The 21,729-nt window shown below is 42.5% G+C and overlaps 1 protein-coding gene across 5 annotated transcripts in view; it reads right to left on the reverse strand.

The window, feature by feature from the left end:
- ANO1 (anoctamin 1) overlaps positions 1-21,729 on the reverse strand; it is a 292,511-nt gene that overhangs the window by 182,998 nt on the left and 87,784 nt on the right. For 4 of the 5 annotated variants that reach the window (XM_073604245.1, XM_073604241.1, XM_073604242.1 and 1 more), the window contains exon 2: positions 9,002-9,153. The exons of the other annotated variant lie outside the window; for it this stretch is intronic. In XM_073604245.1, the coding sequence (XP_073460346.1) occupies positions 9,002-9,109 (108 nt within the window). In that variant the 5' untranslated portion in view covers positions 9,110-9,153. The remainder of the gene's footprint in view (positions 1-9,001; positions 9,154-21,729) is intronic. 5 annotated transcript variants of the gene reach the window in all.

The raw sequence follows: 21,729 nt of genomic DNA on the forward strand, positions 1-21,729 counted from the left end.
TAGGAAGTGATTCTAACTGTGGGGGGGATGGGCTTCCACTCACATGACAGCGATCACGGCTCCCGATGACAGGGAGCAGTGATCCCTGTCATGTCACAAGGCAGAATGGGGAAATGCCTCGGTTACATAGGCATCTCCCCGTTCTGCGGCTCCATGACAAGCTCCCGCGGGCACGGTCACACTGTACGCAGCGGGTGCGCACCCGCTAGTCCCGCCAATTAAAGGGGACGTACAGGTACGCCCATTTGCCCACTGCTGCATTGTGCCAACGTATATCGGCGTGCAGAGGTCGGCAAGTGGTTAAGGAGGTCCGGCCTCCTCCACGCGGTAGCGGACCCTGGTGGTCTGTTTGATGGACATCCACCTCTGACATCCCAGTTTTCCCCCACATGACAAACCGGTTTTAACTCTACTCAATATGAGTTGCCCCTTTTGGGTGGAGCTCTGCTTTAAAGACAATGCCCAAATCAGTTTCAACACAAATGAATATCTGGCGATGTACGGTATATAGATGATTACCATCTCAGAACACTTATCACCACAAACTTCAAAATATTTCTAAAAGTAGAAACATATTTTATGATAATAAAGTGAACGCACACTTCTATGTGAAAATACCACAAATGTTATATTTTAAGGGGGGTGTCTTAAATAACTGCATATTTTCGCACTGTATATTACTGTCTTTATTATAAAAAATTTTATTTGATATCACCGTATTTTTTTTTTTCATCACACTATAAATGTGGGTCACCTAGAAAAAAATCTATCCACTTGGCAGCAGAATGTTCAATTTACGCAGAGTCTGTCTAGGGACTTTTATTGTAAGTGAAGACTACACTCTGCACTGGCTAAAAGGGGAACCTGTATATCAGGATATATGGCAAATCTGCTGCATCCTGTCAATACTGGGTTTTACAGTTACAATGTGGGACCTCACATTCTCATCATCTCCATAACATAAGGGGAGGTGTTCTGCAGTCCAGCAGGGAACTCAGATAGGATTGATTACACTGTGTGGGATTCATTGAAGCAAAGCAGGGTTGTCCTTTTACAACAGGTAGTTATGAGCTTGCTGGATTTCTAGCAGAGTCAACAGGTGTTTTTCTGTACTTGCAGTATATTTAAAGAGACAAACCACCAAGAATTGTGCGTGCATTGTAGAGATGTACTGAATTTGAATCGTTTTTTTTTTTTTTTTTTTGACCATGCAAGAGAAAATTTTAAAAACAGCTAATATGACTTTCACCAAACATTCACCGGTAGGTAATTGCTGTCATATAAAACACATGCACCAGGAAGATTCAACTGAGGTGCATATTTGGTAAATGCCAGGTTTAATACTCATTATATAATAAATCCAAAATCTACCTTTCTGTATGTCTGGCATTTTGCCTAAATGTAACACAATTTTCTTAAAGCCCAACTCTAAATAAAAAAATATTACCCACAGTGCAAGGGTTAATAGGTAAATTTCTCTAGGGATTAAGACAAACAGTTTTACTTACCTAATACTCTGCCACCCTGGCAGGCGGCGCTCCCCTACAATCCGGTGGTGGACAGTCCCTCGGCATCCTCTTGTCCATTGCAGGGCTATGGACCCTGCTTTGGGCTTGATGATGTCAGGACTCTAGACCAGTGGAGCATGGGGGTACAGACATACCTCCCAACTTTTTGAGATGGGAATGAGGGACACCTATCAGCAAAAGTATGCAGGCATAGGACACACCCCTTGCCATGCCTACTTAAAGGGGAATTGTACAAAAATAACAAGATTGGTTAAACCCACAAGTGCTTTTTTTTACCACTTCTATTCCTTTATATTGGCTTTTGGAATTTACAAATGCAGCAATTTAGAAATCAGATGAAAGGTTTAGCTCTGGGAAACACTTTTTGATAGATAAAAAGTGCATTTTATGTACATCTATATAGATCAGGAGGAGGAATGAGGGACAGAGGGACAGAGGGACATCACTCCAAATCAGGGACAGTCCCTCTAAATCAGGGACAGTCCCTCTAAATCAGGGACAGTTGGGAGCTATGGGTTCAGACACTATGGGGACCAGTGTAGCTGCAGGAAATAGTTGAGGATCGGGTAAGCAAATTTCCTTTTATTGTCTCCCTAGACATAAATGAGCAATTAACCCTTGCAGTGTGGACACAGTTCTACTGCAAGTAATAATTTTTTATTTGCCTGGAGTTGTGCTTAAAGCAAAGACTTTGTGACTGAATTGCTGAGTTTTTTTAGGAATGAAGAAATCACCGCTCCAGGTAAATATGCTGTGCCTGATAAGGACTTTGATCAAGTGCTAGCCCCGACCCGCCCCCGTGGATATGTAAAATAGAGAAGAAATGACTGCATATTGAAGAATGATAAAGCACAATTGTACTTCTGTGAAACGCGTCTACAAGACTGTAAACTGGTGTCCGTTTATGTCACTTTGGTTATTCAATAAACGGCAAATTGGACTTTCTTCGATGTGCAGCCATTTTTTCTCTATTTTGCAGAGTTTTTTACTTGGAGATTCAGCCCTTTTTGTTGCAGGCTAAAAATATTAAGCCATGGCCTAGCAATTAGCAACAGTGTTGTCAGCCTGCTGTGCGCACTCCTTTAACCACTTGCCGATCGCTGCACGCTGATATACGTCGGCACAATGGCAGCGGTGGGTAAATGGGCGTACCTGTACATCTCCTTTAATTGTCAGGGCTAGTGGGCGCACACGCGCCCACGGCATACAGCGTGACCTTGCCCGCGGGTCCCGTAGAGTCGATGTCCGCCGGTGTCCCGCGATCGTGTCACGGAGCCGCAGAATGGGGAGATGCCTATGTAAACAAGTCTACATAGTGACATGACAGAGATCTACTGCTCCCTGTCATCAGGAGCAGTGATGGCTGTCATGTCAGTGGTAGCCCACCCCCCCCCACAGTTAGAACACCTCCCTAGGACACACTTAACCCCTTGATCGCCCCCTAGTGTTTAACCCCTTCCCTGCCAGTGTCATGTACACAGTAATCAGTGGATTTTTACAGCACTGATCGCTGAATAAATGACAATGATCCCAAAATAGTGTCAAAAGTGTCCGATGTGTCCGCCATAATGTTGCAGTCATGATAAAAATCGCAGATCGCCGCCATTACTAATGTAAAAAAAATTGAATAATAAAAATGCCATAAAACTATCCCCTATTTTGTAGACGCTATAACTTTTGCGCAAACCAATGAATATACGCTTATTGGAATTTTTTTACCAAAAATATGTAGCATACATATCGGCCTAAACTGAGGAAAAAAATGTGTTTTTTTATATATTTTTGGGGGGTATTTATTATAGCAAAAAGTAAAAAAATATTGCTTTTTTTTCAAAATTGTCGCTCTTTTTTTTGTTTATAGGGCAAAAAATAAAAACCGCAGAGGTGATCAAATACCACCAAAAGAAAGTTCTATTTGTGGGGAAAAAAAAGGACATCAGTTTTGTTTTGGTGTAACGTCGTACGACCGCGCAATTGTCTGTTAAAGCAACGCAGTGCCAAATTGCAAAAAAGTGCTCTGGTCAGGAAGGGGGTAAAATCTTCCAGGGCCTTAAGCGGTTAATTGGCCATTGAGCTGCTTATCAGGACTGCATGAGACGTGCGTGGCCATAATAGGTAACCCAAAGTGCAACTGAAGGAACACACACAGCAAGCTGACAAAGCTGCTACTCATTGCAAGGCAGAGGTTTAGAGTTATCAGCCTGCAACAAGTAGCACCCTTACTGGTAGGATCTCCGGGTCAGAAAGAGTCACAAAAAAAGGTTTCTTAAAAAAATTTGTATATTGAGATACAATGCCAAACAAACTGAAAAATAGATTTTGGGCTTACGTACACTCTTAAGCTTTCCAAAAATGTAAACATTTCTGTGACAGCAGACTGACCCCTATGTGAAAGTGCTGATCTCATCCCGAGGGCTGTACATTTAGAGAGACACATTTTGTACCTAGGTGGAAGGTTGGTTTGGCTTTAGTAGTATTATTCTTCAACAATTGTAGGATATGAAATACATATGTACATATTGACACAGGAGAAAAGGTCTCGGCAGATGCTGAATCTCTGTGTTTACAAAAGCACCTGCAGAATCCATGTAAAATGATGCGACCGAGAGTGCCCATTCACTGACATTTAAGTCATAGTCACCGACTGTCTTTAAACACAAGCATATACAGTGAGGGGAAAAAAGTATTTGATCCCTCGCTGGTTTGCCCACTGACAAAGAAATGATCAGTCTTTAATTTTAATGGTAGGTTTATTTTAACAGTGAGAGACAGAATAACAACAAACATATCCAGAAAAATGCATTTCAAAAAAGTTATAAATTGATTTGCATTTTAATGAGTGAAATGAGTATTTGATCCCCTATCAATCAGCAAGATTTCTGGCTCCCAAGTGTCTTCTATACAGGTAACGAGCTGAGATTAGGAGCACTCTTTTAAAGGCAGTGCTCCTAATCTCAGTTTGTTACCTGTATAAAAGACACCTGTCCACAGAAGCAATTAATCAGATTCCAATCTCTCCACCATGGCCAAGACCAAAGAGCTGTCCAAGGATGTCAGGGACAAGATTGTAGACCTGCACAAGGCTGGAATGGGCTGCAAGACCATTGCCAAGCAGCTTGGTGAGAGGGTGATGACAGTTGGTGCGATTATTCGTAAATGGAAGAAACACAAAATAACTGTCAATCTCCCTCTGTCTGGGGCTCCATGCAAGATCTCACCTCGTGGAGTTTCAATGATCATGAGAACGGTGAGGATTCAGCCCAGAACTACACGGGAGAATCTTGTCAATGATCTTAAGGCAGCTGGGACCATAGTCACCAAGAAAACAATTGGTAATACACTACGCCATGAAGGACTGAAATCCTGCTGGCAAGGTCCCCCTGCTCAAAAAAGCACAGGCCCGTCTGAAGTTTGCTAATGAACATCTGAATGATTCAGAGGAGAACTGGGTGAAAGTGTTGTGGTCAGAGGAAACCAAAAGCTCTTTGGCATCAACTCAACTCGCCGTGTTTGGAGGAGGAGGAATGCTGCCTATGACCCCAAGAACACCATCCCCACCGTCAAACATGGAGGCGGAAACATTATGCTTTGGGGGTCTTTTTCTGCTAAGGGGACAGGACAACTTCACCGCATCAAAGGGTCAAAGGGATGATGGACGGGGACATGTACCGTCAAATCTTGGGGAGAACCTCCTTCCCTCAGCCAGGGCTTTGAAAATGGGTTGTGGATGGGTATTCCAGCATGACAATGACCCAAAACACACAGCCAAGGCAACAAAGGAGTGGAGGAGAAGTCATGTTTTGCGAAGGGGTCAAATATTTAACTCATTAAAATGCAAATCAATTGATAACTTTTTTGAATTTTGTTTTTCTGGATTTTTTTGATTTTTTGTTATTCTGTCTCTCACTGTTAAAATAAACATACCATTACAATTATAGACTGATCATTTCTTTGTCAGTGGGCAAACTTACAAAATCAGCAAGGGATCAAATACTTTTTTTTCCCTCACTGTATGTAAATTGTATGAACAGTAAATATAAATATGTTAAAACTATGATAATGCAAACAGCGTCTTGAATGTTTAGTAGCTTGTAGAGGGTGCTCAGAAGAAACACTTGCCTGGTTAACACTAAACTTTTGGAAGTGAGAAACAACTGGTTCATACATGATGGCCAAGTGATAATCAGATTATTTTATTCCACTGGTACGAGACAATGTATTTGTAGGAGAGAGGGACATTCTTCATAGAAAAGGCACTTGGGATAATCAAATACAAAGTGTTTTTTTTAACCTTTTCATTATCAGTTCTACAAAACATGGAAGGGAATAAAGTTTGTCCTTTTTTGATTTTTACAAATCTGACATTATATTGAAGGGCAGTTAACAAGCCACATTGTATATATGATTTACTACCTGTCTTCCTCCATGACTTCGTAGGTTTCCTTTGTACCCAAATATATGTACTACCATTTTCCATATTACCATGGCACTGTAAACAGAGATCTAGCTACTGTTCTCACAGACAACTCTGCATTCTGCATACAAGGTTACATGGTAATTGGGTGTGTATATCTCCCTTTACATTTCCTTTTATCTATGACAAACACCTCAAACATTTTTGCAGACAATGCAGAAATTAAAAGGTTAGTTTCATTTACTGCACCTGACAATTTTTTTCTATTAACTAGTGAACGATATTCTAAGAATCATGGAAAATGGCACTAGGCACTAGGTACACTGGCTCCAGTTTGGCTAACGGGACACTTCTTAGAATCAGGACAAGAACCCAGAGTTGATAATCCAAATCCATATAATCCAATGAGAGTGCCAAATCAACATTCAAGAGTCCAAGGTTTTTAATAATACAATTATTAAATCATAGCAGAAAAAATCCAACATGTTTCAGGAGCCAAATAGACTCTCCCTTTATCAGGGCTGTGATTTACTGCTTGGAATAGTTTCAGGAGGGCAGGTTAAGACAGTGTTAGTGAATGCAGCCAAGGTATGTACAGGATCTCACAAAGGTGAGTACACCCCTCACATTTTTGTAAATATTTTATTATATCTTTTCATGTGACAACACTGAAGAAATGACACTTTGCTACAATGTAAAGTAGTGAGTGTACAGCTTGTATAACAGTGTGAATTTGCTGTCCCCTCAAAATAACTCAACACACAGCCATTAATGTCTAAACCGCTGGCAACAAAAGTGAGTACACCCCTAAGTGAAAATGTCCAAATTGGGCCCAATTAGCCACTTTCCCCCCCCGATGTCATGTGACTCGTTAGTGTTACAAGGTCTGTGAATGGGGAGCAGGTGTGTTAAATTTGGTGTTATCGCTCTCACTCTCTCATACTGGTGACAGGAAATGCAACATGGCACCTTATGGCAAAGAACTCTCTGAGAATCAAAAAAAAAAAAAATGTTGCTCTACATAAAGATGGCCTAGGCTATAAGAAGATTGCCAAGACCCTGAAACTGAGCTGCAGCATGGTGGCCAAGACCATACAGCGGTTTAACAGGACAAGTTCCAATCAAAGCAGGCCTCGCCATGGTCGACTAAAGAAGTTGAGTGCACATGCTCAGCCTCATATCCAGAGGTTGTCTTTGGGAAATAGACGTATGAGGTCAGCCTGTCAGTGCTCAGACCATACGCTGCACACTGCATCAAATTCGTCTGCATCTGCATGGCTGTGTCTTGTCTACAGTCAAGCATGGTGGTGGGAGTGTCATGATCTGGGTCTGCATGAGTGCTGCCGGGAAGCTACAGTTCATTGAGGGAACCATGAATGCCAACATGTGCTGTGACATACTGAAGCAGACGGGGCCACAGGACAGTATTCCAACATGATAACGACCCTAAACACACCTCCAAGATGACCACTGCCTTGCTAAAGAAGCTGAGGGTAAAAGTGATGGACTGGACAAGCATGTCTGCAGACCAAAACCCTATTGAGCATCTGTGTGGCATCCTCAAATGGAAGGTGGAGGAGCAAAAGGTCTCTAACATCCACCAGCTCCATGATGTCCTTGTGGAGGAGTGGAAGAGGACACCAGTGGTAACCTGTGAAGCTCTGGTGAACTCCATGCCCAAGAGGGTTGAGGCAGTGCTGGAAAATAATGGTGGCCACACAAAATATTGACACTTTGGGCCCAATTTGGACATTATCACTTGGGGGGTACTCACTTTTGTTGCCAGTGATTTAGACATTAATGGCTGTGTGTTGAGTTATTTTGAGGGAACAGCAAATTTACACTGTTATACAAGCTGTACACTCACTACTTTACATTGTAGCGAAGTGTCATTTCTTCAGTGTTGTCACATGTAAAGATATAATAAAATATTTACAAAAATGTGAGGGGTGTATTCACTTTTGTGAGATACTGTATATATAATCCAATGAGAGTGCCAAACCAACATTCAAGAGTCCAATGGTTTTGATAATACAATTGATTCATAGCAGGAAAAAATCCAACACGTTTCAGGGGCCAAATAGACACTCCCTTTATCAGGGCTGTGATTTACTGCTTGGGATAGTTTCAGGAGGACAGGTTAAGACAGTGTTAGTGAATGTAGCCAAGGTATGTACGTACATTTTTGAGAAAGTTAGAGATGGGCTTTAATACGACACTATCTGCCTGGAGTTTGCATGTTCTCCCTGTACCTGCGTGGGTTTCCTCCAGGTAATCTGGTTTCCTTCCACACTCCAAAGACATGCTGGTAGGTTAATTGGCTTCTGTCTAAATTGGCCCTAGTATATGAATGTGTGTTAGGGACCTTTAGATTGTAAGCTCCATGAGGGTAGGGACCGATGTGAATGTACAATGTATATGGAAAGCGCTAAACAAATAATCAGAGGTAATGGGGGACTCTGATCCTAGCGCTCAAAATGGAAAAAACAAATTTGTGCACTTCTGCACATATGTAAAGCACTGCGTAAATTGACGGCGCTATATAAGTACCTTAAATAATAATAATAATAATAAGCCAGGACCAGAGATGGACAACACTGCTTTCCTCGTATGGTGGAACTACAGGTCCTAGCATGATCTGCTGCCATTGCAATATAATCGGCTGTGGTAGTTCAGCTCTTTTGGGGACCTTTTATTCAACAGTGGAATGCACTAAAAGAAACGGGAGCCTGGGCACCGGGTCATTATTCAAAATGCAGGCGCCTGGCATAGATTTACCATTACATTCTAACAACCCAGACATTAGTAGACTTGACGTGTTGCTTTATAGAAATGCTCTTTCCTTGGTGACGAATTGCCTTTAAAATGAAAACTTTTAGCATTAGCCCTAGTTTCCCCGGAGAAACGCATAAACAAGCATATGGCCCTAAAAGGGTTAAAGCTATTACAGAACGAAATCCTTAAGGAGCGATTAAGCAGCTGGAGAAAATGCTGCGCTCAGCTCTGATATTATGATATACAATACAGTAACATATGTTACATAAAGTTAGCGACTTACCAGTGTGTCAGGTTGGATGTAGCCGATGTCTTCAATAGCCTTGATGTTGATAATGTGTATGCCTTTCTCTGAGTCTGTTGTGGCATGGTACTTCTCGTTCTCCCTCATCCTCTGCTCTAAAGTACCTCCAGGATCGCAGGCAGTTAGCTGGTCTGCAAGAGACAAGAACACATCCAGCTGAGGCAGAGTGATCTGAGCCTGTCTCTCCCACGCCTCTAAAAAACCTGGTTTCCTCAGGCTCAGCCTCTCTAGTCTTCCTACTTGCTCTGCCCAGCAGCATTTGTCAAACAGAGTCCCCTTAGGGATCCATTGTCAAAGTGTATTACTCAGCAAAGAGCTAATTAAATCACACGTTTGTTTAGTAAAGGGTGTATGCAGCCAACGCGCCTTCCTACAAACGTCAAAAGTTTCCTTCAGGGTGAGAAACTTTCGTGCCAGGTCCAGGACACCTTTTTGTGTTGAGGTAATAAGCCAGTAAACATTGCTACTAAAGTCCTTCTTCCAAAACAATTGCTGGCCATGAACTATGTGATTTCCGTTAGGATGGAAGGTACTTGTGCACCATCTATGTACAAGATAGCCTGGAACAATGAGCGCAAAGAACACATTCAAATCTTTAGATTTGGTCACATGAATATCTTAGCAGGCTAGATGCTTTTTTTCTAATTAGTTAAAAAAGAAGTATTTGGGTTTTTAAAAAAAATAAACATATATACGCACCTTGGTGGATGCAGCATCAATCCGATACTGCATCTGTCCCCACAGCTTCTATGACTGAGAACTGAGCGATCAAAGGCCACTGTCAGTCACTGGCTCTCTGCTCTGCCCGTCCAGCGCTTACTGGAACACCGGGCTGTGCAGTCTACCAGCTGCTTGCTGAGAGCCTGAGCCAGCTGCTGGTCCAGGCATCTGGGTGTACCCCAACTGTAAAGTGGGGATCGATCCAGAGCCTGGAAGCCGACAGGCTTCCTGTAATCCCCAAGAGAAGTATAGCCTAAAAAGGTTTGGCTGTACTTATCCTTAAAGCAATCACTTTAAGTAAAGTTTTGTTTTGTTTTTTTTCAATAAAAATTACAAACATGTTATACTTACTTGCCCTTTGTAGTGGTTTTGCACAGAGCAGCCCGGTTCCTCCTCTTCTCGGGTCCCTCTTCTGTGCTCCTGGCCCCTCCTTCCTGTTAAGTGCCCCCACAGCAAGCAACTTGCTATGGGGGCACCCGAGCCGAGCCCATTCAGACACGGAGCTGCGGCCCGCCCTCGTCCCCGGTCTCTCCTGATTGGCTGATTAACTTTGCTTGACAGCAGCTGTGGCTCAGCCAATCAGGAGGGAGAGTCTCAGATGGCCGAGACACTCATGGACATCGCTGGACAGAGATGGGGGCTCAGGTAAGCATTAGGGGGGCTGCTGCATACAGAAGGCTTTTTATCTTAACCACTTAAAGACCAGGCCTCTTTTTCAGACTCGGTGTTTACAAGTTAAAAACAATTTTTTTGCTAGAAAATTACTTAGAACCCCAAAACATTATACATTTTTTTTCCTAACACCCTAGAGAATAAATTGGCGGTCATTGCAATACTTTTTGTCACACCGTATTTGTGCAGCGGTCTTACAAGCGCACTTTTTTTGGAAAAAATTCACTTTTTTTAATACAAAAAAAAAAAGACAACAGTAAAGTTAGCCCAATTTTTTTTTATATTGTGAAATGTTACGCCGAGTAAATTGATACCCAACATGTCACGCTTTAAAATTGCGCCCGCTCGTGGAATGGCGTCAAACTTTTACCCTTAAAAATCTCCAAAGGCGACGTTTAAAAAATTCTACAGGTTGCATGTTTTGAGTTACACAGGAGGTCTAGGGCTAGAATTATTGCTCTCGCTCTACTGATCGCGGCGATACCTCACATGTGTGGTTTGACCACCGTTTTCATATGCGTGCACTACTCACGTATGCTTTCTTTTCTGCACGTGAGCTCGTCGGGACGGGGCGCTTTTTTTTTTTTTTTTTTTTTATTTATTTTACTTGATTTTATTTATTTTTCACTGTTTTTTTTTTTTTTAAAAATGGGTCACTTTTATTCCTATTACAAGGAATGTAAACATAGGACCTCTTAAATATGAGATCTGGGGTCAAAGTCCTCAGATCTCATATTTGGACTTAGATGCAAAAAAAAAAAAAAAAAATTGTAATTTGAAAAAACGACAACAGAAAAATGTGCCTTTAAGACGTATGGGCGGAAGTGACGTTTTGACGTCTCTTCTGCCCTGCTATAGTGTGGAGACGGGAAGAGGCCATCTTCCCCTCGCTCGTCTCCATACCCAGCCACGGACAGGTCCCGATCGCCTCCGCCGCTGCTGACGGCTCCGGTAAGCGGCAGAGGGTGCGGGAGAGCGGCGGGGGGGTGGCCCCTCTCCCGCCACCGATAACAGTGATCTCGCGGCGAATCCGCTGCAGAGATCACCATTATCGTAAACAGGACTGCCGGCTCTAAAGATGAATACCTCGGTTGTAGCAGCAGCTGCTGCCGTTACCGAGATATCTATCTTTAAATTGCCGACATATATGTACAGGAGCCGGTCGGCAAGTGGTTGCATAGAATACATTAAAGCAGAGTTTTACCCAAAAATGGAACTTCCGCTTTAAGGGAAGGTGACCCCCTGACATGCCAAATTTGGCATGTCATTTTTTTGGAGGGGGGAGCGGAAACCCTCTTTTTAGAGGGTTTCAGCTGACACTTCCTCCCGGGGCACCGCTGCACCGGAAGGAAGATCACCTCTCCCCCCTCCCTCTCGGCAATCATCTGGGACACGTCACAGGTCCCAGATGATTGCCCGGCCAGTCACAGCGTGCAGCGCGGCTCGCGCATGTGCAGTGCGTGCCCATAGTGACAATGCCGATGCCGCAGAGAGGAGGGGGAGACGTGTGGGGCTTCGTTCCCCCGCATCTCTGGACCCTGGGACAGGTAAGTGTCCGATAACTAAAAGTCAGCAGCTGTAGTATTTGTAGCTGTTGACTTTAATTTTTTTATTATTGGAACTCCGCTTTAAGATGAAAAAACCTTCTGACTTTACAACTCCTTTAAAGCTGCATAAAGGCGAATACAATGCAAACAAAGCTAAACAAACAGTTCAAATTCATACATAGCAGTAATTCTTTTGCATTTGTGTGTCGTGGGAGTTTTGAAAAATATTTAAAATTGCTAGCGTTTTGAAACCTTGAACATATTGAAAAATGAAATGGTAAATCAATGTCGCAAAAGTTAAAAAAGTAACATATATAAAAAGGCAATCTCTGTTAGTCTTTCATTCATTGGTTCCTTTCGTAACGCAAGACTTCGTAGTGTGAGATCTCGGTGAGAACTAATTAGTTCTAATTATATTATAATAATAGAGACCGTTCCATTTGTTTGTTCCGTTTGTCGACTTTGGAGCCTCGACAATTCAGTCTGAGTTGCTCTCGAAAGCAGGCACATCCTTCACATTAAATTTAAAATTAAATATATATATGTAAAAATAAATACGTTCTTCACCACAAAAATTGTTAAATCTTTTCAGGTGTGCCGTGAAAATTTTTTGATATTTTTGGTGCGTCGCAGGACAAACAAGTTTGATTAACACTGATATACAGGTACTGTTTTACCTGCCAAACGATTTGTGATTTTGTTGTACCAATCTTGTGTTTCAGGCACCCACAACAGACAGCACAGCCAGGTCCTGCACTCCCTGGGACCCCTCTGCAGACTCTGTCCCAGTCTGTGATTGGACAGTTATTGAATAGAAACACATGATGAGATTATTACTCTTTTCTTGTCTCAGGATATTCCCTGTGTTGGATTGACAGCACTTTGCAAAGCAATAGAAACGGATTGGTTGCCCCTTCTCCTCCTAGTGTGTGTGTTCTGCTGAACAGAAGACTTCAGGAGGCAAATACAAGACAGACTAACTGTTTTTCCCCAAACTCCAGCATCCCTTTAAGTAGGTCTTAAAGTGATTGTTAGGGTCAGTGCACACTGAGGCAGCACGACTTACAGCGCGACTGCCTCAGGCGACCCAGGACACGACTCAGCGGCGACTTGCAAGACGACTTCTGTATAGAAGTCAATGCAAGTCGCCCCGAAAGTTGTCCAGGAACCTTTTTCTATGTCGGAGCGACTTGCGTCGCTCCGATTAGAATGGTTCCATTGCACAGAATGGGACGCTACTTGTCACGCGACTAGGTCGTCTGACAAGTCGTCCCAGTGTGAACCGGGGCTAAGGGTATTTTTTTTTTTTTTAAATACCAAACATATCATACTTACCTCCACTGTGCAGCTCGTTTTGCACAGAGTGGCCCTGAACCTCGTCTTCTGGGGTCCCCCGGAGGCTCTCGCGGCTCCTCTCCACATCTGATAACCCCCTCGGAGAGGTGCTTCCCCGAGGGGGTTACCTTGCGGGCACGCTCCAGAATCCAGCATTTGGCGTCCATAGCCGCCAAATGTATGACTCAGCCCCACTCCCCGGAGCCCGCATCATTGGATTTGATTTACAGCAGCGGGAGCCAATGGCTGCACTGCTATCAATCTATCCAATCAAGAGCCGGGAGCTCGTGGAGAGAGAGACAGCGCGTCCACGACGACTGAATAAAGGAGTTCAGGTAAGTAAAATGGGGGGGGGCTGGGGGGGCCGGTGACTGCCAGGTGTTTTTTCACCTTAATGCATAGGATACATTAAGGTGAAAAAACACAAACCTTTACAACCCCTTTAATGTCCGGAGGGTGGGAAGGACTTCACGATCACATGACCACTGTGGTTGGCTCTCAAAGCGGTCACATAATAAGGAGCCCGTTCCGCTGGTTACTGATCATTGCTAGAGACTAATGCCGCGTACACATGACCGGACTCTCCGTCAGAATAGAAGCTGAAGCTGACTTGCCTACACACAATCACACCAAAGTCCGATCATTTAGAACGTGATGATGTACGATGGGACTAGAGAAAGGAAGTTCAATAGCCAGTAGCCAATAGCTGCCCTTGCGTCGTTTTTGATCCATCGGAATAGCATACAGACGAACGGTTTTCCTAATAGGAACTGACTCCGTCGGAAAGATTTGAAACATGTTCTATTTCTAGGTCCATCAGAATTTTAGAAAGAAAAAGTCCGATGAAGCCCACACGATCGGAATGTCCGACAGAATGATTCAGTCGGATATTTTCTGCCGGAAAGTCCGGTCGTGTGTACATGGCATTAGGCTACTTTCACACTGAGGCGGCCAAGGCGCCGGCGGTGCTTTACCGTAGTTTTAATGGTGCTATTCGGACGCTAGCGGGGCGGTTTTCACCCCCGCTAGCGGCCGAAAAAAGGGTTAAAACCGCCCGCATTTGTTACCCCAACACTTTGTTTTCCTGATATGAGCCTGCTGTACCATGTACTTGTATGAGAAAGTACCCTGTTCTCTTTGTATTGCTTCCTTTATGTGAAATCCCTGGTGTTCCTGCTAGTCTCCTTGCTTTCCTATTAAAAACTGACCACACTAAGCAGGAGAGAACATTGTGGTCAGTTATGCTGGGAACTCAGCCTGCTCTTCTCCAATGATCAGACTTGTCCTGACACGCCCCCTCTGAACAGAGGGAATTTATAAAAAAGGGAAAAATTGTATTTGTTTCTATTTTAAACTGACTAGTTGTTTTACAAGATGATCATTCACAATCACTTGAAATGCTGCATCACTTACAGTATTATCTATAGGAGGACATATTTCTAACACTCACTGTAGGCTAGAGCTGCTTGATTAATCGTCGGTAATCGTTATCTTGTTTTTTTCCCCGTTGCGATCTTGACAAAAGTGTTTCACGATTCTTTCTATGCAATAATTCTCTCTGCTCTTCTGAAGCCACAGCGGTCAAAAGAAAGGAAGAAAAAAAATGGGCAGTCTGCCAAGAATGGCAACATTCTTTAGCAGTGGAACATTGTAACAATTTGTCAAAGGAATAGACTTCAGTGTGTAAATGAGGAAGTTTAACCACTTAAACACTAAACCTTTTGCTGACATTTGTTGGTTTCAAGTTAAAATCATTTTTTTTTGCTAGAAAATTACTTAGAACCCCCAAACATTATATATATTTTTTTTAGTAGAGACCCTAGAGAATAAAATAGTGGTTGTTGCAATATTTTATGTCACACTGTATTTGCGCAGCGGTCTTTCAAATGCAATTTTTTGGGGAAAAAACTAATGAATTAAAAAAAAAAAAAAAAAAAAACTAACCAGTAAAGTTAGCCCAATTTTTTTTGTATAATGTGAGAGATTTTACATCGCGAGAATTGTGATCTTTTTATTCTAAGCAAAAAAATTGTGATTCTCATTTTGGCCAGAATCGTGCAGCTCTACTGTAGGCCTTCTTGCATACCTCCCAAGAATGGAATGAGGCACACCTATAAGCAAAAAGTATATGGGCATAGGACACACCCCCTGCCACACCCCTTAAAGGAGAATTGTACAAAAGAAAATGATTGGTCAAACCCACAAGTGCTTTTTTACCAGTACTATTCCTATATTGGCTTTTGGAATTTACAAATGCAACGATTTAGAAATTGGATGAAAGGTTTAGTGCTGGGAAACGTTTTTTGAAAGATAAAAAGTGCATTTTATACACAACTATATAGATCAGACCAAAATGAGGGACAAATGAGGAGAAAAGAGGGACAGAGGGACATTGTTCCAAATCAGGGATAGTCCCTCGAAATCAGGGACAGTTGGGAGCTATGCTTTTTGAAGACTCCTATAAACATGACATATTGATTGGAAGAAGTAACGAGGTATGATTTGTGAGAATGATCAGGGCGTAAACATGCATTGCATTGGCCAAATGTGCATTGGACCAAAATCAGCCAAAATGTCTGTGGGCACTTTTACACCTGCTGCTCTCTGGCACACGATGTTGTCTTAACAGGCTGCCCTTGTTACATAGTCAGTGTTTGCAGAATGAAAATAAATGGTCGTACAACGGGAGATGTTCATGAATGATATGTGATACATTTATTTTGTTCACATCCTCTATTCTGTCCCTAGAGATTTTGAGAATCTGAGGCATAAATATGTTGTAACCAAAACTTCAGGGGTTAAGGAGCGAGCTTACAAAGAGCAGCAATAAATAGAAAAAACAAACATTAAAATAGAAAAAACATCCAACTGCTTCCTGGGATATCCATTCATTTCATTCACAGAATGCCTAAAGTGTGTGTGCAACCAAAACAGTTTTCTTAGCGTCTGAGGGAAGGGTTAGAACCCTTGACAGGCTTTTACTTCTACCCGTGGCTCTATTAGTAAGATTTAGGACGCATTCATACCTAAACGTTCTGGGAGTGCGGGCAGAAATGAACATTTCTGGAATTGTGTGAAAAATGCGGCAAAATGCGCATTGCACTTGTGGTGCTATTATTATTATGTTGTTTGGAGGTCCCGGCCACTGTGTCAAAAGTGAAGAGGAAATATAAGGGTGGCTATCACTGCAACTAATTTATACAAAAGTTAAAGGAGTTAAATCAACTTTTCTGTTAAATAAAAAAAGGAGTTAAATCAATGTGGAATCACCCAGCGGACCTAGTGTATGGATCACTTGGTCCTATTCTGATCTGTGCCATGGGTGGTAAGGTAGCATGGTCACTCATGAATTAAAATAAAGTTGCATTTGCGCTAGGAAACAAACAAACAAAAAAAAAAAACAAAAAAAATTTTTTTTATATGTATATATATATTAATATAAAGTGCTTAACTATCAAAAGGGAATATATTCAGAAATCTATTATAATCCGTGTAACATTAATGTTGTGATACAACTCATAAGGTGCAACATGTGAAAAATATTAAAATACAGGTGCAAATTTAGGATAAAATGTCCACTCCTTCACCAGATTGATTAATAAAAACCATAAACGTTCATCAAAATTAAAATCTCTAGTGCATAAATCCAGTGTTCATATAAAGTGCTTTTCATCATGCTCCCTAAAACCAGTGCAGAACTTATAGCATGCTTCAGTGCTCTTCCAGTGTTCCCCAAAAGCCTATGCGCTCACCTCAGAGCGTGTGACACAGTACTTAAACTATGCCAAAACACGCTTGGGAGCCACTCCTGGGCTCTAACGATATACAGGTGATGAAATCCAACTCCCTCAATCAGTAGTATTCCAGATCATGGATAAAAGAGAAAAAGCTCCATAGCGTAATATTGTAAGGACTTTATTAAAAATAAATATTCCCTTCATAGTAGTACTCAAATAATATAGGTGCGTGAGTGCACCATCCTATTCAGGGCTCTGTATAATGAACCAAATCGTTGGTACGGCGTGCGGTGCGGTGTGTCTATCTCGTCTCACTACCTCTGCTGACAGCTCCGTCCTGGCCCCTCCCCTGACGTGTCTTCGGCACAGGGATCACGTGCCTTCTTCAGGGGCATGGTCAACTTCTTGCCACCCTCCCCCACCTTTCTCTGACCACGCTGCTAGCAAGGAGACAACTTTTTAATAAGTGTGACTAACATCGCACACAGATGAGGGCGGTGGTGGCAGAACACACAGAGGAGAGGGGCAGAACATCTGCAAACTCTGCCATCTAATCTGCAGCCCTGTGCCTTCTCTGCATTGAATTGTACACTGGGGAAAGACTACTAAGCCTGGACCCACCTGCCTGCTATTGTGGGGAGAAGGATTAAAGTAGTAGCTGCCAGCTTGTTATGTGAATGATGATGCACTCCAGATGAGGCCACAACACAAGCAGGCAGCTACTACTGTAGTCCCTCTCCCAACAATAGTAGGCAGGTGGGTCCAGGCTCAGTAGTCTTTCCTCTGTGTACAAGACAGGGTAGATAAGACAGGGCAGATGGGTGTGCGCTCAGTTGCCTGAAAGTAGTAGCTGTCAGCTTATATTGTGGGCTTGTGTTTTATGCATGGTGCCACGTGTCTCCAGTGTGCTGTCATTCACAACACAAGCTCTCTCCCTCGGTGTGCAGTAAATGTTTTACAAACACATATTGGTGTAAGCTGCTGCTGCTTACATGTTGGCTCAGGGGGAGATAGCCACATCCAAAATACTGGATCATTCGGTGTGAAGATGGGATGAGGGCTAGTGCTTGGCTGTATGGGAATGGCCATAAATTGGGCTTCAGCCTGGGGTGGAACTAAAGCCACAGAACAGAAAAATGTGCTTTCACAGCACAGTGTAGCCATGGATTAGAATGGGAACAAGTGCTCCATGCACATTGTTGCCTGGGGGATACCACAGGGGTTTTAAAAACTGTGGTGATAGTTCTTCTTTAATTTAGAAACAATAACTGAAAAGATTTGCAAACATCCTGAAAAATCTCTGCACTTGGTGATTTTTCCCTTTTCTTCATACAAAAGGGAGCGCATCCTTCAGGAAACAAATTTTAGGTGAATCAGGAGGAAAGTTTGTCAAGGTCTTGGTGTACTTCTGTGATACACACCTTAGACGTACACAGTTGACTCATTCAATGTGAGTGGGTGCATTTCTTTTCAAGACAGTTAACCAACTATGTACTTTGGCTGTGGGAGGAGATCAGGGCATCAACTCAATTCTGACTTTTTTTTTTTGTACAGGAAATCCATGTAAATCTACAGAGCACATACACATACTTCCATAGCTAGAATAAAGCCCCTGAAGCAAAAAAATGTAGGACTCTAAGCCAATTATACATTTTAATTCAGAACACTTCAGAAGATATCAAACCAACTATAAAACTATTAATGAGTACATGATCTTGATAATGATGCTAATAATAATAATACCTGAAAAAAAGAATGACGCAACAGTGAATGACGCAACCCCTCTACCTGTAACTGTCTTTATTTGCTACACCTGCTACTTCTTACAATAAGATGTATTTAAAGCGAAGCTTCACCCAAAAGGGGAAGCTCCTCGTGTCTGCCTTCTTTGGGGGGGAGGCAGAAGTTTGACCCCCTCAGCCAGCTCATTCACATCCCTTAGCAAAGATGAAGGCACCAGCACCCGAGAGCCGATTCAAGAAACGGCTTGGGTGAGGACACCACCGGATGCCTGAACAGGTAAATGCCCTAATAGTAAATGTCAGCAGCTACAGTGTTTGTGGCTGACTTTTATTTTATTTTTTGGGTTTCTTAAGTAAATGTGTACTTTGTTAACCAGTGGGCTCAAATATGTGACCATCACCTTGTTGAAGTCTCCTGTTTCTTGTCTTGAAACATCAGTCCACCCAAAAAATGTAATTTCCATGATAGGTGTGTAGTTGCCACCTCATCCCTTTAAAACCGAACACATATTAATTACATGGGTTCTATGGCTAATTAGGGTCGTGATTAAACTCAGTTGGTGCCTTATCTGCATTAAATTAGCCTCAGAACCTGTGTAATTCATATGTGTTCAGGTTTAAAGGGATGAGGTGGCAACCCTAGATAGGTGGAGCCTGGTGGAGTGATCCAGACTTAGGCATATTGTATGTGTTGGATATTGTAAGATAGAAATGACTGAATTACATCATTTTGAACAATGCTCCTGTCCACCTGGGAGTTTTGGATGTTCCTGCTAACATTGTGCTGTGTATGGTAGCCAATCAGCTTCTAACTTCTGCTTGTTCAATTAAGCTTTGACAAAAAAAACTCTGAAGCTGACTGGTTTCTATACAGAGCTGCACCAGATTTTGCATTCTTTAATTTTAGTAAATCAACCCCTGCGTGTTTCAGCTCCTCTTGAGTATAACCCTTCACAATAGCCCCATCATCTGTGTAGATCCAGGCATTAAATGCTGTTAATGTGTACCTTATTGATGCACCGATATTATACCCATAGGGTCCATGAGAAAAATAAGAAATGTTTTGGTGGATTAACTGTCCTACAACTAACAAATCTATGATATCAGTTCTGAGTGGACGGACCCTTTTATATCTGTCCAAACACTGTGGATTTTCAGCTGGTTACAATAAAAGATCGAGGATCTGACTGTTCTCAAATTGACTGCCAGACATTCGTAGTAGATGCATGTTCAACCACGTTCTTGATTGTTTTCTTTCCAAAATGTTATTTTTAGTAAGTGAGTGTAACTGTGGATTTCTGTCAATGACAAATGTTCTTTTATTAACCTTTACCCAGTTACCGCAAGGAATGCACAAATCTGTTGCCCTAGCTATCTAAATATGTGGCCACAATTTCCTTGTAAAGCATGATTGAAAATGGTCTTTACGGTTAAAGCCGAACTCCAGACAAACAGCTAAATACAAAGATGAAATACACATATGGGGGAAGTTTTTCTGCTGAAGGATTTGTATTTCTGCCCATCCAGTTCTGAGATTTACCGGCTCCATTGAGAGTCACAGGCTCCTGACATGCAAATTGGATGCGGAGAAAACCAACATCCAATTTGCAATAGTGTGAACCCAGCCTAATGCCGCGTACACACGAGCGGATTTTCCGTCGGAAAAAACTTGGATGGTTTTTCCGACGGAATTCCGAACAAGCTTGCCTTGCATACACACGGTCACGCAAAAGTTCTCGGAATTTTCAACCGTCAAGAACGCGGTGACGTACAACACTACGACAAGCCGAGAAAATGAAGTTCAATGTTTCCGAGCATGCGTCTAATTGTTTCTGAGCATTTTGCGTGTCGGAATTTGTACAGGCGATCGCATTTTCGGATAGGAACTTTTCCCGACCAAAAAATAGAGAACTTGCTCTCAATCTTTTGCTGGCTGGAATTCCGCCAGCAAAAGACTGATGGAGCATACACACGGTCGCATTTTCCGACAAAAATCTCTCATCAGAATTTCCGATCGTGTGTAAGCGGCATTAGAAATGTTTTTTTTTTTTCCATATATCACTTGAATTTAACACACACATGCAACGTTTTTAACTTTTGTATATAAAAATCAATATCACAAAAGATCGCAAGAAGGTTTTATCATTATTAAAAACGTCAGTGCTATTATTTGTGGCTTGAAAAGTACAGAATTGGTTAACTTCTAATCCACCTACTACTACAGAAGAATCTCGTTAACCATGAACAAGCTTCTTTTCCAGCACAGAGGGCATCTACAGAAATGTATTAGATTTTGGGACCCCTGATTATCAGTTCCTAGTGCAGCAGATGCAGTACCTATTACCAACAGACTATTTCAATGAAACACACCAGTCAGTTTTCTTTGAATCAAGGAGAGACTTATTATGAGAGAATTTGAAATGGTATACTATATATTTCTGATTCGCATAATTGTATAAGGTTCTCTTTATTAATGGTGACAGAGGTTGTTTGTACTGTTCGAGTTATCCGGTTATTAACCACTTGCCGACCGCTGCACGCCGATATACATCGGCACAATGTCAGCGGTGGGCATATGGGCGTACCTGCACATACCCTTTAATTGGCGGTGCTAGCGGGCACGCGAGTGTGCCCACCGCGTACAGCGTGACCGTGCCCACGGGACCCGCGGACTCGATGTCCACCAGTGTCCCAGTGATTGTGTCACGGAGCCTCAGAATGGGAATTGTAAACAAGGCATTTCCCCGTTCTGCCTAGTGACATGACAGAGATCTACTGCTCCCTGTCATCGAGAGCAGTGATCGCTGTCATGTGAGTGGAAGCCCATCTCCCCACAGTTAGAATCACTCCCTAGGACACACTTAACCCCTTCATCGCCCCCTAGTGTTTAACCCCTTCCCTGTCAGTGTCATTTACACAGTGATGGCTGTATAAATGACAATGGTCCCAAAATA

This window comes from Aquarana catesbeiana, linkage group LG11 (genome assembly GCF_042186555.1).
Source record: "Aquarana catesbeiana isolate 2022-GZ linkage group LG11, ASM4218655v1, whole genome shotgun sequence".
Taxonomy (NCBI): Eukaryota; Metazoa; Chordata; class Amphibia; order Anura; family Ranidae; genus Aquarana; species Aquarana catesbeiana.